We start from the raw sequence: 16,313 nt of genomic DNA on the forward strand, positions 1-16,313 counted from the left end.
AAATATTATAAACTCTGAATGAGGGACACAGAATTAGCAAAATTAATGGTAATTTTTCTACTAGGACTTACAAACAATAAAGAAAGAATAAAGTTTGCCAAAAATATTTAAAATGATTTCTTTATTATACTACCGCTAATACTGTGGACTATAATACATATGTATGTAAGTGAAAAATATTGAAGAMGTATGTATTTTAAAAAAGATCTTAGATAAAAGTGAATACATATAGAACTTCAGCATTTCAAACTTAATTGTTACTACAGCAAAGATTCTGAAGGAGATATTACCTGGATGAAATAAAAATAATACAACATATTAACATACTTTATTTTTACATACATACATTCATAACTACATAGATACAACTACCTATTTACATACATATGTATTTCAAAAAGAGTTGATGCTATTTACCCCATACGTCCTAGATAAATGCACGTGTATACATATGTATTTCCTGTTCATAATGTCGCTGAATTGTTTGATAAAGTGTGTGCTTGTACGTGCCATATACAAGAATGTCAATATACACATTCACCCATGCGCCCATGTATGCAAACATCTGTACATATGTATGGATGAATGTGCGGTAGTTTGATCTAATAGTTTACATTTTGCTGACTTTATACATACATACATATATGCACGTACAAGTACCTGTGAATATATGTATGTATGTGTGTTTCACCAGATATGTTATATAAATGCTCTATGTACGTATGAATATACAATTCTTATATAACAATGGTATTTCTGAAGATGTGCAGGAGCCATTGTTAGTTTTCATATGTATGAATGCTTCAGCATACACACATCAGGCCTATACTAATGGATAGGTGTTCCTAGGAGTCCATTTTCATAGGTATGTATGTATGCAATTTAGGTATAAGAGTTTCATTAGAACTCAACTAATGTGCTGAACACATAGAGAGCGGCAGACTTCAAGCGGCATCTGTGAAATATTAAAGTACACACGTTCTTATAGACGCAGTTATGTAGACTACATAACTCATGCACATATCTAAATAACAGTGTCCTTATCAATGTGTGTATTTTAATTATTTGACAGATGTTGCTTGAAATCTGTCGCTCTCAATTTGTCCAGCACATAATATTTAGTGGTTGGATATCTAAGAGAATTGCAATTTTAACAAATTCTCTGTGTATACATATAGACTGTTCTTGAGGGTTATTTTCYCTCACAAAATAATGCTCTCTCGTAAATTTAGTCACGTGAAAGGACTCCAATTATTTGAAGAGAAAATGTTCTATTTGTAGGAAATTTCTTTAGATATCAAAGTACTTTCGGCTTGGCATTTAAATCGTTGGCACACGATGCATCAGTCGAAAATCGTGGCATTTAGAAAGTGGTTGTGTGTTTCGCGCGTTCTGTAAGAACTGTTGGGTCAGTGATAGAAAGATATATCCAAGTGCTTATTTTATATCGCACCGTCAGCGAGACAACTAGTGCATCTTCGGCTGCCATGCTTAAATGAGCAATTATGTGTGTGMTAATGTAATGTTGGCTATTGTTCCTATTCGTGACCGCATACGCACCCAAAAAAATGCGTGTTTAAAATTGTTTCGAACCACTAGTGTATGCTAATGGATAAATGCCTGCACTTTGGAATACCGCAGCACGTCCCACCGACACAATGCATATCAAACCACAACACGTCCACTTAGTCGTATTTATAGCTTCTTATTTATGCGTCAAGCATATATTGCTTGTCACCAAAGAGCACCCAGAAATTCCTTACGTTTAAGAAGTTGCCGCCAAGGCGTAATAATATATAAAGTTGTTGTCTACATAATTACATACATACATACGCATGTATGTGCAAAGTGCATCTATGCTAGTGAATTTTTCAATAGGTTTGAACAATATAACATTTGTCGGTAATACTCGATTACTATATTTATATTATATAATACATAGATACTTATTACATTGAATTCGGTGTTTATAAAATACGCTCCCATCTAATTAATTGCAAAGGCAAAATGATAGGGTATACATATATTGGTATGTACATATATTGGGTAGTCGAAAAAGTCTTTTCATATTTCTAACCAAACTTCAACTTATTTTTTTTATACCAATAAAGAAATAAATAAATATGTACCATTACGGTCGACCACTATTTGCTATTTTTTCGGCTAGAGACATTATTCCATCAGTGTGAAACTTTCATCAGTATAAATCGAAATTTCCAGAACTTAAGCGAGCGATCCATTTCTGTGCTACACTAACTTATCGTCTCCGTAAAGTTCACATGTTCATTGATGGGTTTACGTGATATTCTTCCTTTTTATAGACAAATTTCAAAATGTAGCAATTTTCTTCGTTATTTTCACTAATTTTTGAACAACTGTTTTTATTTAACTTCCCCGAATTAAATTTTTTTGTTTAAATGAAGTTTGAAGTCTGACCTTTCCAACATACTATATAAACTATTTTATTAAGGCTATACAATAGTAAGATTATATTAAAAGTCAGAAGCTCTCTTGAAAAATATATGCGTAGCTATCTTCAGATAATCTACCTTCACCTTTATCCAGTTTTTAGGGAAGAAGTGTTAAAATGTTGTACACCTTCTTTTACATATTTCTTTTTTACATAGGTACATAGGTTGTACATAGGTTCCCCTATTTCCGAAAATAAGTATAAATGTATTAATATGCAGTTAACACAGGCAGGATTTTAACAAATAAGTGTATAAATGTAATTTGAAAACCGCGTATATTGAAAGAAAAAGACTAAAAGAAATCAGAATGAAGCGTGTTCCTATTCATTTAGGATATAACTATGTAGTTACCATAATATCCTGAGAACAATTGAAAGTGAGGTCACGACAGATCTTTCCCCCTATATTTTCGTGTATACAGAGTACATGAGATAGAAAAATAACCATATGGGATCGTAACTTCATTAAGGAAAGAAAACTTTATTTCCAATTACTACGAAAGTTTGACAGTTTTTCTTCAATCTTGGTAAAATGTATTGGGATTACTAATTCTCTGTGAATATATGCATAGTAGTATGGACGCTACTTTATATAATAAATTTGTACACACATACATACATATATATATATATCTGTTTTTAAGTAGTGTGCCATGCAGTGTATACTCAAGAGATAATATGCACCTTTCTGATATAAGAATCCAAAACAATTCAAAGTTACCAATAAACTTTTCAAGTAATAGCATGGCTTGTACTCACTCATGAGTATAATGAATTATTTAAAAGCAAAGGTTTTGGTTATTTTATCGCTCTGTGTAATTAACGCGACGGAGGCAGATATCATATTAAGAGTCGATCCCTTGGGTAAGTAATCTTTTACTTACATTTCTATAATGTAAAGTATGTTTTTATTTTTGCTTTCATCTATATATATATGTATATGTATATATGGTTGTGTTTTCAAAGTAACATAAAAAACTAATATCGAAATTATGAGTTAAAATAAACTTATTTTTACAGAGAAAAACATTTTTGAAAGGCAAGATTTTAGTCTTTATTTTAATTTTAAAAACAGTCGGTGGAATTCCAATAACTCCTTGTTTTCATTGAAAAGACCGTAACTTTCGAACAGTTTATGATACAATTGTTTACATTTCTTATTTTTTTTTTTAATTTTCCTAAAAATCTACCTGCGGCGCCAACAATAGTTATAACCTTGCCTTTTTATTTAAAAGCACAGAATTTCCCTTTTATACTTATGTTATAGTTTGAAAATGGGCGACTAAAACCMCTCCCCCGCTCAATTTTTCAGTTTCATCAGGTTCTTCCACTCAATAATTTTTTCAATAATCATACAGATAATAAATTTGTGGGGTTTTCCTATAAGTGTTATATCGGTCATTATAAAAGATATTTTAACGAAATTAAATGGACTTTGTTGCAGGAARTGGGTTAAATCCGTATATGAATTACCCAGCTATGACGCCATGCTAGCCCGCTGCCGTACAAACATACATACATATGTATGTATGTATTTCGTTGTACTATTGTATTCGAAAATATCATTAAGTTTTCTTGAGAAATATTTAGTTTAGTRCCAAAGGCAAATGAAATCAGTTATTTTTCGTACAACAATTTAATAAAACACCAACTATAGTGTTATTGAATATTGTCTTTTATGCGCGGCGCATTCTCGCTTATTCTGTTTTGGTGATTTTTCCAGCTCTGATATTCTTATACTGTCTAATAGAAAACGCAAGCAAAATCGGTCTAGGCGAATGTCACTTAGAAGAATGATTAAGTATTTTTGTGATGTCGCACAGAAAACCTAGATCCGTTATAAATTCTTATTTATTCAATGAGGAAAGTAACGATTTTCCTAACTCTGAATTATCATCTTCTAGAAATATTTTGACCTTTGTTCTTAGTTCGAAAAGCCTTTGCAAACATTTGCCTCTACTTAGCCAACGAACTTCGGTGTGTAAAAGTAAATCGTTATGTTCAGCGTCGATTTCTTCTAAGAAAGTTTTCAATTTTCGATGGCTAAGCGCATTATGACACCCCTTGCTTTTATTTATGATTTTAATTGCTGTTTCCATTGTTTGTACACAATCCAGTTCTTTTGAAAAAGGCACTTGTTGAGGAATGCGGGAACCTTAATGTTATTCATAGATAACTGCCCAACCAAACCATTTTTTTTGCTCACCATAACCTTCGCACCATCTGTACATATTGCGCTCAATTTATTCGTTTCGCTATAGAGAAAACATGCTCTTGTAAAGTATCAAATAGAGTTTTCCCGGTGACGTTGCCAAAGAAAGCAACAGTAGTAACAATTTCTTCAAAAGTCTCAAATCTATCATTGACAGTTTTTGCACAAATAACTAATTGGCATACATACAATGTTGTTACTATTTGTGCTTTCATCTAAGCATATTGAATAATATCTACAGTTTAACAATCTTTGTTTGGTACAGGACTGTATAKATGCACTGAGAACCTCAGTTCTACGTGCTTTATTTTGGTGGAATAATGGAATGGTTTTAAAAATTTCCTGCATTTCTTTACCCTCATCAAAGCATTGCAAAACATTGACGCTTAAGTTTCTGAAAAAGTCGCCATCGGTGAAAGGTTCGCCTTGCTTTGCTAATGCAAGTGCAACTACAAAAGATGTCTTTTCACGTGGGCATACTTTTTTGTTTGCCATAGGCTGAGAATTTAATTGTAAATAAAATTTTCTTTTGTAATTCTCAAGAGGACTTTTTCGGGCGTCTCCCTCGATATTTACAAGATTTTTGTGACAACGTTCATAATGTCTTTTTATATCATGTTTGCTATAACGCTTTATTTTTTTATAACAAATTAAGCATTCTGCATGCTTTTCATTGTTCTCAATAAAAAAATAACATATTTCCYAAATTTGTTGGAACATTTTTAGTGCGTTCTGTTTTTAAAGCGTAAAACGTGAATGGTGTTGCTTGCTTGAAATTCAAGCCATAGATAACTTGATCAGAATCTCTGTTTTCTGAGCTGGCAACAAAACACAATCAGRGTGCCTTCAACAAGCAGTTAGTGAAAAAGGCGGGATGCCAGAAGAGCAGCGCTATAATTACTTGACGAAATTAATGTGAAATGAAATTTCATTGAACTGTGCGAACATATTTTGGCAAACTAAATGTTTATGTAAATTAATTAATGATTTTGCACTTTAGCATTTATATATGTATGCATTTTCAAAGTGTTCAATTTAGTGTTTTGTATAATTTATTAAATATCCAAGCTAATATTTTTCAGCAGTGGCATTCTTGGCAAATGTTATAAAAAATGCGAGTTTTGACAGCTCTCTCTGTCGAACCAAAGAGTCTAGTATCAAGTTATCTATGGCGACAAGTGTCTGTGAAAGCACGATTGTGCTACTGTATTTAACTTCGTAGGTATCCGAGTAGATACAGGGCTTGTCCGGAAAGTAATACGACTAATTTTCTTCCGCCGCGCTTGTACTTCGGAGCGTGCGCGCACCGACTGAATTCGATAGAGGGCGTCGTCTCCGAGCACCTGTAGAGTGAGGAGAAACATTTTCGCGCGACGTGTTTCTGTGAGTGGTGCAAGCCGAAAATGTAGCGTTCGTTAGAGCAGAGTTGCGCGATTAAATGTGAAATGTGTCTATCTGAAATTCAGTAAATGATGAATTGATGAATGCAAATCCAAAGTTAAAACGATGCTCATTTTCTTTTTTAACATCAAAAGCATCGTCCACAACGAATTTGTTCCTCCTGGACAAACCATGAACGCCAAGTGGAAGCCGTCAAGGGACTCAAACGATTGGTCAATCGGGTCCGACAAGGCATCGCAGCCGATTGGAAGTTGCACCACGATAACATTCCGGCTCACACCGCCTCTCTATTGAACAGCTACTTAACCAAGGACGGTATCCCGATGCTTCCGCATCCGCCCCGACAGAGGGGATCCAAGCAGCATGCACCTCGGCTCTCTATTCTAATCCGAAGAATGCCTTCCGTAACCTCTTCAATGCTTCGAAGTCGTGGTGGCAGCGCTGCATGCGGAAATTCCGAATGTTTTTGTAGAATTGTCACCATTGGTTCACTAATTTTTTTAAATCGACTCAGTCCTATTACTTACCGGACAAAACCTGTAAGAAGCTACTACATATATACTATATTACGTTTATATGTTGATTAGAAGTGCTTTCGATCCTATACACCTAGTTTCGAGTTTCTTCCCAATACGAAAGAATTCTARGGCAACGGAAAGATCTTTTATATTTTTATAATCTCGCGTAGAAGCCAAAAATCAAAGTTTACAGAATTTTTTTTATAGTTTAAATCAATCAATCAACATTGACTAGTTTCAGTGCAACTGAATATCATGATATTTTTAAATCTCTCAAATATATATGCAAAGTGGTTTAGTCTAATTCAATAGTGAACCATTTTTCACTTACTTCATCTAGATAACTGTATTTAAAAAAATAATATTTTTAATATATTTAAAAAAGTCACTTTTTTTTTAGATGTTGCTAATCCAAGTAAGCTTAATTTAAGCATTTTGCACTTAGGCGTCAGTATATTTGCCAGTAATTTCCAATTAAGGAAGACTTAGAATTGTAGGTGAATTCATTATAAGCCCCGACTATTCGATTTCGAGTAAATGATTCGATGGTGCTATGTACAGACAGAATCAGCAGACATCATGGGCAACACGTATGTTATCTTTACCGTTTTAGTGAATGTAGCTTATTTATTATAACGACTTTATTGGGATTTTTTCTTTCGTCCAAAATCAAAAGATATTTATAAATAGTTTTGCATATTTCATTACATCCGCGTTCGTCATCTTTTTCTACCAATAAGAAACAATTGCCATTTCTTATTCCATTTTCATAAACACTTAAATTATAATATGGATACTTACTAGAATAAAATAACGTAATATTTTTGCCTTTCGAAAATCGAAACTGTCATATAAAAACAATAATTTTCTTTTCCTTTTTTGATTATTTAAAAATATATATTTTTTAATTGATCTTTATCTTTTAGATGGGTCTGCAATTTTTTAAGAACTATCACAGTCTGTACTTTGGTAATTTTGTTTTAGACAAATGGAATTTAATGTCAAAATGATTATAAAAAATTGTTTTAAATACGTTCAAAGACTCTGAGGAATTTAACTGTTGTTATTCATGTACAAACAAGAGTTTTGTTTTGGCTCATTCATGCTCCAAAAAGCTGGCGGGTGGCCATCCGACCTTTTTTGGTTGCCGCGTTTTTTACTTCGAAAGTAATTGGGTTGGACAAATTTAGCTGAATGAGATCCTGTAGTATTCTTGTTAAACCCTGAACAGGGTATATTAAGTTAGTCACGAAATTTGTAACACCCAGTAGGAAGGGTCGGAGACCCTATAAAGTATATATATATATAAATGATCAGTATGTCGAGCTGAGTCGATTTAGCCATGCAAACGTCATTTTCGCTTCAAGAAGCTGCTCATTTGTCGGAACTGCCGACAATGTATTTCCATTAAAGTTGACACAGGTTATTTTCTAAAGCAAAAATATAATCTCTGAAGAAATTGTTCAAATCGGTTAACTATAGCATATAGCTGCCATACAAACTGATCGATCGGAATGAAGTTCATGTATAGAAAACTTTCACATTTGACGTGGTATCTTCACCGAATTTGACATGGATTACTTAGGGTAATAATATAATATAATCTCCGAAAAAAATTTTCAGATCGGATTACTATAGCATATAGCTGCCATACAAACTGATCGATCGGAATGAAGTTCATGTATAGAAAACTTTCACATTTGACGTGGTATCTTCACCGAATTTGACATGGATTACTTAGGGTAATAATATAATATAATCTCCGAAAAAAATTTTCAGATCGGATTACTATAGCATATAGCTGCCATACAAACTGAACACATAATTACTAACAGAAATGCACCTGTGAAGGGTATTTAGCTTCGGTGCAACTGAAGTTAACGTTTTTTCTTGTTTTTGGTTTGTTTTCGTAACCCCGTTTTCCAATGCAAATTTACTYTTCAACTGATCTGTCATCCTTTAGAAAAGTAAACAAAAAAGTAAGAAAACAACGCAAAACAGAACACAAATACAACACTAGAAATTCTTTCACTTACTTTATTTTAATATGTATAACATTATTTAAGTAAATCAAGTTCACTTCCTCTTATGTTAAATTGAAATAGCCAGTTGAAATCCGAAAATTTTCAGTGAAACGGGACTTTTCGCTATTTCCGTATGAACGAAAAAGCTTGGATGTCGCTGGCGTCATAATTGTTAGCCCCATTAGAGGTGTAGATGCGTTTGATGATTGTCAACAAAATTGTATAAAAAACAAGTAAGGTAGGGCTAAGTTCGGGTGTCACTGAACATTTTATATTGTGTATTTGTTTTATTCCGCTATCATCATTGGTTCCTAATGGATATATTATAGAGAGAAGGCATCAGATGGAATTCAAAATAGCGTTATATTGGAAGAGGGCGTGGTTGTGAACCGATTTAACCCATGTATATTATTGTACATGTCATCATGGTGTTCAGAAACTATTATGTACAGAATTTCATTGAAATCGGTGGAGTAGTTCCTGAGATATGGTTTTTGGTCCATAAGTAGGCGACGCCACGCCCATTTTCAATTTAACAAAAAGCCTGGATGCAACTTCCTTCTGATATTTGAATTTAGTGTTTCTGACTTTTTTGTTAGTCGGTTAACGCACTTTTAGTGATTTTCAACATAACCTTTGTATGGGAGGTGGRCGTGGTTATTATCCGATTTCTTTAATTTTTGAACTGTATATGGAAATGTCTGAATGAAAAAACTCTGTGGAGYTTGGTTGACATAGCTATAGTACTTTTCGAGATATGTACAAAAAACTTAGTAGGGGGCGGGGCCACGCCCACTTTGCCAAAAAAAATTACGTCCAAATATGCCCCTCCCTAATGCGATCTTTTGTGCCAAATTTCACTTTAATATCTTTATTTATGGCTTAGTTATGACACTTTATAGGTTTTCGGTTTTCGCCATTTTCTAGGCGTGGCGGTGTGCAGATTTTGCCCATCTTCGAACTTAACCTTCTTATGAAGCCAGGAAATACGTGTACCAAGTTTCATCATTATATCTCAATTTTTACTCAAGTTACAGCTTGCACGGACGGACGGACAGACGGACGGACGGATAGACAGACATYCGGATTTCAACTCTACTCGTCACCCTGATCACTTTGGTATATATAACCCTATATCTGACTTTTTTAGTTTTAGGACTTACAAACAACCGTTATGTGAACAAAACCATAATACTCTCTTTAGCAACTTTGTTGCGAGAGTATAAAAAATCGGAACCTAACTTCCCTAGCACCATAGAACGAGTGTTTTTTAGACGTATGGATCCCTATGGGTATAGATTTTTCGTGTATCGTCGAGAGTAGAAAATGTTCGGTGACAGCCGAACTTAGCCCTTCCTTACTTGTTTATGTTGGTCTTTTGACAGATGTTACCTGAATTATACATAGTTCGGTTTGGCATTTCGTAATCAACAGACTTACTCCGGTACATTTTTGCAAATCGTTAAAATTTATTACCAAAATAATAGTTCGGTTCGCGAAACGTAGAGTCGATAATTCGAATAACCATGGATTAGTTTCGCACCATGCTAATCCCAGTGGATATTTCGCGTTCTCATCACGAGTAACAATTGGGCCTACAAATCCAACTCATGCAAGAATTGCCGAACGGACATCAAACGTCGCATGTTCGGTTAATGGGCCTTAAATAAGATGGCYACTGATAACGAATTTCACAAGTAACTGATTCATGGCATCAAATTGTTTAAGTCAACTAAACACACAAATGATATTTTAGATATTTTATTATTGGTATATACTATTTTTTCGGACTGTACTAAATTCTGCAATTTCTAATTTTAAATTTTTGTTTTAATATTATTAATTAAATAATAATTATTAATAGTTGGATTTCATCCAGGAACTTCTAGAATCTAAAATCTGCAATGTATAATATATACTATATAACTGATTAATATGGTATATGGTTCTCACTCCATTTTTAATGATCTAACATGTGTTTATTTATAAGAATTTTATCTTTCATACACAAAAAGTGATCTCTATTTTTTTTTCAAATTTGAATGTAACATCTCCACGTGTCGCCACTGAACAATACTGGATTTCGATGGATGGATTGGCTGTAATACTCAACATCACACATATATGGGTTTCTTTGAAAATTGTTTTACTGTGGCTGAACGATTCTTCAATACGCATATCTTATAATCACCGAGTAGCCCTCTTATCAGCAACCCTGCGCACTTATCAAAAAGCTGCTTGTGACAGCGATCAGGTCATTATCTCTTGTCCACGCGGCACAAGCATCTCAATCGAGTTCGCACAGTTCAACAATTTCGAAAACAAAGGTAGGTGCCGCACCATTTTTAACAATTGTACGAGTATGTGTATGTGTGTATTCATTAATTTATAACTTTGAAAAGAAGTTCTGAAGTCCAGATTGCTCTAGTTAAAGTACATTTTTGCCATGGTTGCCCAAAAAGAATGACTCATTCTTTTAAATTAAACAATTTTTTCCGCATTGAACCCTTATTAATTTTCTTACTCTCGCAATGTGTTGTTAAAAGTTGTTTATATCACCTAAAACTAATCTAGTTAGATATAGGGTTATGTATATGTACATACACATATGTTATGAGTTATCAGGTTGATGAAATACGTTGGAAACTGAATGTCTGCCTTTCTATCCGTCTATCTGTCTGCAAGAGTAAGAATTAAGAAAATTTGATGAAACTTCCCACACATGCTGCTTGGGACGTTGAAATTATTGGTATTATAGATGGGAAACTGGAGGATTGCTCCTCAACTCAATTAATAGAAAACGTATAAATTGCTGTAACTAAGTTTCACAATACGATACGAGACTGTTAATTAGTGCAACTTGTCGCGTTAAGGAGGGATCACTGTGTATTGAGACCCTTTGAAAAAGTGGGCGTGGTGATATCGCCTAATAGATTAAAATGTACATATCTCCGAAACTACTTAAACTAAATCAACCAAGCTTAGAATCGCAGGGGAAAGGAGCATTTTTAAAAGGTGGGCGTGGCCCTAATAACAGCATTATGTTTGCATAAATAGTGACTCAAATCTGACAGCTGCACACAACCTACATCGTCTTAAAAATTATATATACTTTTTTAGCACCCTAGAACCCAGATTTCTAGCGGGTGCTGATTACAATGCAAAATATATATAATACACTAGGGCTAAGCCGACACATTCGCCGAGGAATCGTAACGAAATACCAGGTTTAATTGATTTTGCTGTAATCAAAAATGTAGATATATCACTTATAAGTGGTGGCACATCTAATGACTTATGCTGTATAAATAAATATATGCGAACAAAGCTAGGTTGTATCACTAAAGTGGGTCTAACATCGCATAAAAAATATTTCAGGAGCCACATTAATATTGATTACATAGTAAACTGGGAAGGGGATATTGATCAAAACAGAAGCAAAAAAAGTCAGGACATGATAATATTACTCCAAATCTGATAGCTACATCCCTGAAAGGAAATAACATAATCTTCTAACAAATCAACAAACTTCCTATCTTGTCTTTCCAAAATTTTTGGAAAGTAAATAAATATAAATTAAATAAATATTACCTTTTGATTTCTATAAAACACTGGTGTTTTCTTTAAGAAATATTGCCAACAAAGTTATGATACATAATGCAGTAATGAAGACGATTGAAACGTGTGGTATTTAACCTGTGCATGTATTAACATACTATGGAGATTCCAGTTAAAAATTCTTTGAACAATAACGGCTTTACCATGGTACATTCGTAAAAAAAAATATTCACAAATAGCTTGGGATTCCTATGTTTAAAATATAGGAAGGCGACAACAGAAAGAGATAAGAGCTTAAATTCCGGGAACATTCAAATTTGTTATAATGTTTTACTAAGAGCCTTCCAAAGAGCAACGTACTTGTCCTACCAAAGTGAGCTCAACCCAACCTTGAGCTGCCGTGGTTTTCATTTCTTAATTGAATTTTAATAAGCAGATAAAAAGTAAAGGAACTTAAAACAAGTCTGTTGACCGTATACTATGTAAATCACTCATTAGTTGTCTTAATGAAACCCCAAAAACACCGGTAACAAGGTATATTCGGTTTTTAACATCCAAATGGAAACAAAGGAGACTATGTAAATTACGTACATATATATACATGTATAGTATATAATCAGTGCGATGAACTGAGTCGATTTAGCCATGTCCGTCTGTCATTCTGTCTCTATATATGCAAACTAGGCCCTCCATTTTTGAGATACCGATCTAAAATTTTACACACGTTCCTTTCTCACCAAGAAACCACTTATGTGTCGGAACTGATGAAATTAGATAACTAAATAATTTAACTGCCATACAAACTGACCTATCAAACTTAAGCCAATTTATGGAGATCTTTTTAATTTGACACACTATTTTCTCGAAATTTAGCATAAATTATTATCCAAGGCATCTCTACATATAGCCATAACAATTGACACTTTCCCCATTATATCAAAAACCTGTTTATTTGTTATTTTTTTCCGAACAATGTTTTACCTACTCCTCAGGGTATTTCCCCAAATTTTGATCCTTGAAATTTTCGATAGTATAAATTATTGGTGTTTATAAAAATTTATATCACCATCCTATTTATCGTGTTAATGGAGAATTTTTTTCTTATTTAACGAGTTTTTAGATGAAGCCTGAATTTTCCATAAAATTCTAATTTTAATTGCTTCCTTTTATAGATGGTTTCAGCATCGATGACTTATGTCCGCTAAACAATTCCACGAAAAATGTGCAATCGAAGGCCAAACACCTTCTACGTGGTTCCACATTCGGAACTCCCGGAGCAAAAATTCCAAACATCCAACACCTTTATGGCCAGACTACGGAACTTCCAAGCTCAAGCCTGCTACCAGATACACTCATGACAGAAGAAACGGAAGATGCCGGTGTGCGTAAGGAAAATACCTCGAATGTTTATATAAGGGACGATGACTCCTCCGAAAATTGTATGTGGCCAAACGCACTTCAGGTAATTATTCGTCAAGCATCATTTACACCATTTATACTAAAAATATGAGTGCTTTAATTATCGCCGACAAATCCATTTCTTGTGAGTCACTTTCACTTTCTTTTCGCGTTTATTCAGTGCCAAAGTCAACAAACTTTTTTTTATGGATGTTAAAACAATTTTGTGATGTTTTCTGGTGTTGCTGCATATATTGTGCTTACTTTGCATAAAAAAAAACCAATGTTTTAACCCGAAAACACGAAAATCATTGTAAACAAAAATAACTGCTTTGAGACTAATACGAGACTAGCATTCTAGTTAAGGTTACTACTTTATAACAAGGATAGACATTTTTATATTCGAAACACAATCTAACAAAGGTCAAAAGTTGTTCAGCTCATTACTTATATAAATGTAAATATTTTAGTAAGTGTTGTGAACCAAGTAAGTAGGTTGCCTTTTATATTTCGGATGGCAACCCTGGTAATGCGATCTGGCAACTCACAACTTTATCGTGAAGTTTGACATTTTTGGTGTTCTATGTACGCAGAACATATAGCTAATATCCGTCATAAAAACTCACTTATGTTAATCAATAGTGTATCGGAACTTCTGTTTTTAGCGAAGCAACGGTACACTAAAATATATAGCCTTTCTGAAGAAATTGTTGAAATTTAACCACTACTTATACAGTATTTAACTGTCATTAAAACTGACCGATCAAAATCAATAATTTTCTTATACCACTTTTCGCTATGAGAAATGCACTTGTGAAAGGCATTATAGCTTCGATGCAACTGATGTTAACGTTTTTTCTTGTTGAAATATTAATTGACAGATAATGCAAAATATAGACAACATTGATATGTAAATTAGTTCATATTTAATTTTTTAGTATTCGCTTCTTCAGACAGTCGTTGAGGCTTGCCAAAAAAAGAAGCACTGCAAATTTAACGGCGCCCCACATTTCTATAGACTGAGCACAGGCGTTGATGTAAATAACTATAACAACACGGTTAACACCGTAAATGTAGATCCTTGTCACAAACGACGTAAAATTGTGGAGGTGGCTTATAAATGTCGTCCATGTAAGTTTTTCATGCAATGCACCATATGATTAAAAAAAATTTTTTTTTTTCGTTTGGTACTCTGAAAAATAGGTTCCTAGACACCTCTGAGGAAGCCTTTTCAAGAATGAGTTCTTAATTGCATCGGGAAAGTCCTCCTACTTACAGTTTTCTATTTTTTTCTTATTATCAGATAGAAAAATTTATATCTCGCTTCCAACCACTTCAAAAAATATTTTGTTCCTTAGGTTTTGTAGGAAATTGCATGCTCTACAAAAAAGATCTCGGGATTTTTTCGTAAATCCAACCGTGTTAAAGATATTAACGGTTGAAGTTTGATTATTTTTGGGAACATTTTTTATTTCTTATGAATTTTATAACTCAATGAAAAAAAAAATCATTATGCATGATGAAACTCATAGTTTACTGTTCTATAAAAATGACCTGTTATGATTTTTCGATTAAGTTAATCGTTTACGAGATATTCGTCGGCAAACATCAATGCATTTTAGGGTGGATCAAAAAAAATTTTTTTTTCGTTTGGTACTCTGAAAAATAGGTGCCTCTCTAAGAAAACCTCTCCAAAAACCTATGAGCTTCATTCATAATGATTTTTTTTCATTTAGTTATAAAATTCATAAGAAAAAAAAATTCCCAAAAATAATCAAACTACAACCTTTAATATCTTTTAAATGTTTGGATTTACGAAAAAACCGTATGAAAACTTTTTTGTAGAGCATGCAATTTCCTACAAAACCTAAGGAATAAAATATTTTTTGAAGTGGTTGGAAGCGAGATATAAATTTTTCTATCTGATAATAAGAAAAAATAGAAAAATGTAAGTAGGAGGACTTTCCCGATGCTATTAAGAACTCATTCTTGGAAAGACTTCCTTAGAGGTGTCTAGGAASCTATTTTTCATAGTACCAAACGAAAAAAAAATTTTTTTTTGTTTGAATCACCCTAGTATGTATATATTGAACGTTTTAGATTGATATGGCAGATAATACACCTTTGTTTGTTTTTCCTCTCTATTGTGCAGATGAATTTCGTAGTAAAGTGGCCTGTCACAATGATCTGGCTCAATTGGAGTGCAATCCTTACTCACGAATCGCGGTGTATAGCGCGAGTTTCGGACGCACCGAATACGAAAGCATTCAGTGTCCACAACCCCAAGGAGTACGAGAAGAAAGTAAGTTCAAAATATATATTACGATAGCTTTAATAAACTGTAAAAAATGAAGTGAATAAAGTACATAAAAAATTCTTTATTTATCCAAGTAGAAAAATTTGCCCACGTGTAGAAGTTCACGCAAGTGAGGAAAGTTTTCTGATCGTCATTCACTTGGGAGTGGCCAGAAACGATTCTTTTACATATGACTCAAGCAGCTCACGACTTCCGGTATTTGACCAAGTATCCTCTGGGTAGTCTAAGAACATCCGTTTGAAGGTGAGCTAAAGTGAGAAGGCGAAACATTCCCTGCATAGGGTTGTGCGCTGGGTTTGGGACCCGCCACGTAAAAAAAACCACCCCAATGACAACGCAACAACAGCATCGGATGAGGGACCCCACTTTTGATGACGACTATGGCAAACGAAATAAGGACTACGAATTGAGGGCA

At 33.7% G+C, this 16,313-nt stretch overlaps 1 protein-coding gene across 13 annotated transcripts in view; it reads left to right on the plus strand.

Annotated features, from left to right (window-relative positions):
- The window catches only part of LOC108972777, a 43,083-nt gene that overhangs the window by 17,485 nt on the left and 9,285 nt on the right, over window positions 1-16,313 (plus strand). For 2 of the 13 annotated variants that reach the window (XM_018939557.1, XM_018939568.1), the window contains exons 3-6: window positions 10,824-10,952; window positions 13,356-13,645; window positions 14,520-14,712; window positions 15,734-15,883. In XM_018939557.1, coding sequence (XP_018795102.1) covers window positions 10,824-10,952; window positions 13,356-13,645; window positions 14,520-14,712; window positions 15,734-15,883 — 762 coding nt within the window. Of the gene's footprint in view, window positions 1-1,364; window positions 1,903-2,973; window positions 3,335-7,103; window positions 7,192-10,823; window positions 10,953-13,355; window positions 13,646-14,519; window positions 14,713-15,733; window positions 15,884-16,313 lie in introns of those variants that run through there. The other 11 variants (XM_018939560.1, XM_018939558.1, XM_018939561.1 and 8 more) reach the window with 11 other exon arrangements.

Source organism: Bactrocera latifrons, unplaced genomic scaffold, assembly GCF_001853355.1.
Source record: "Bactrocera latifrons isolate USDA-ARS-PBARC rearing strain unplaced genomic scaffold, ASM185335v1 scaffold_421, whole genome shotgun sequence".
In the NCBI taxonomy this organism is placed as follows: Eukaryota; Metazoa; Arthropoda; class Insecta; order Diptera; family Tephritidae; genus Bactrocera; species Bactrocera latifrons.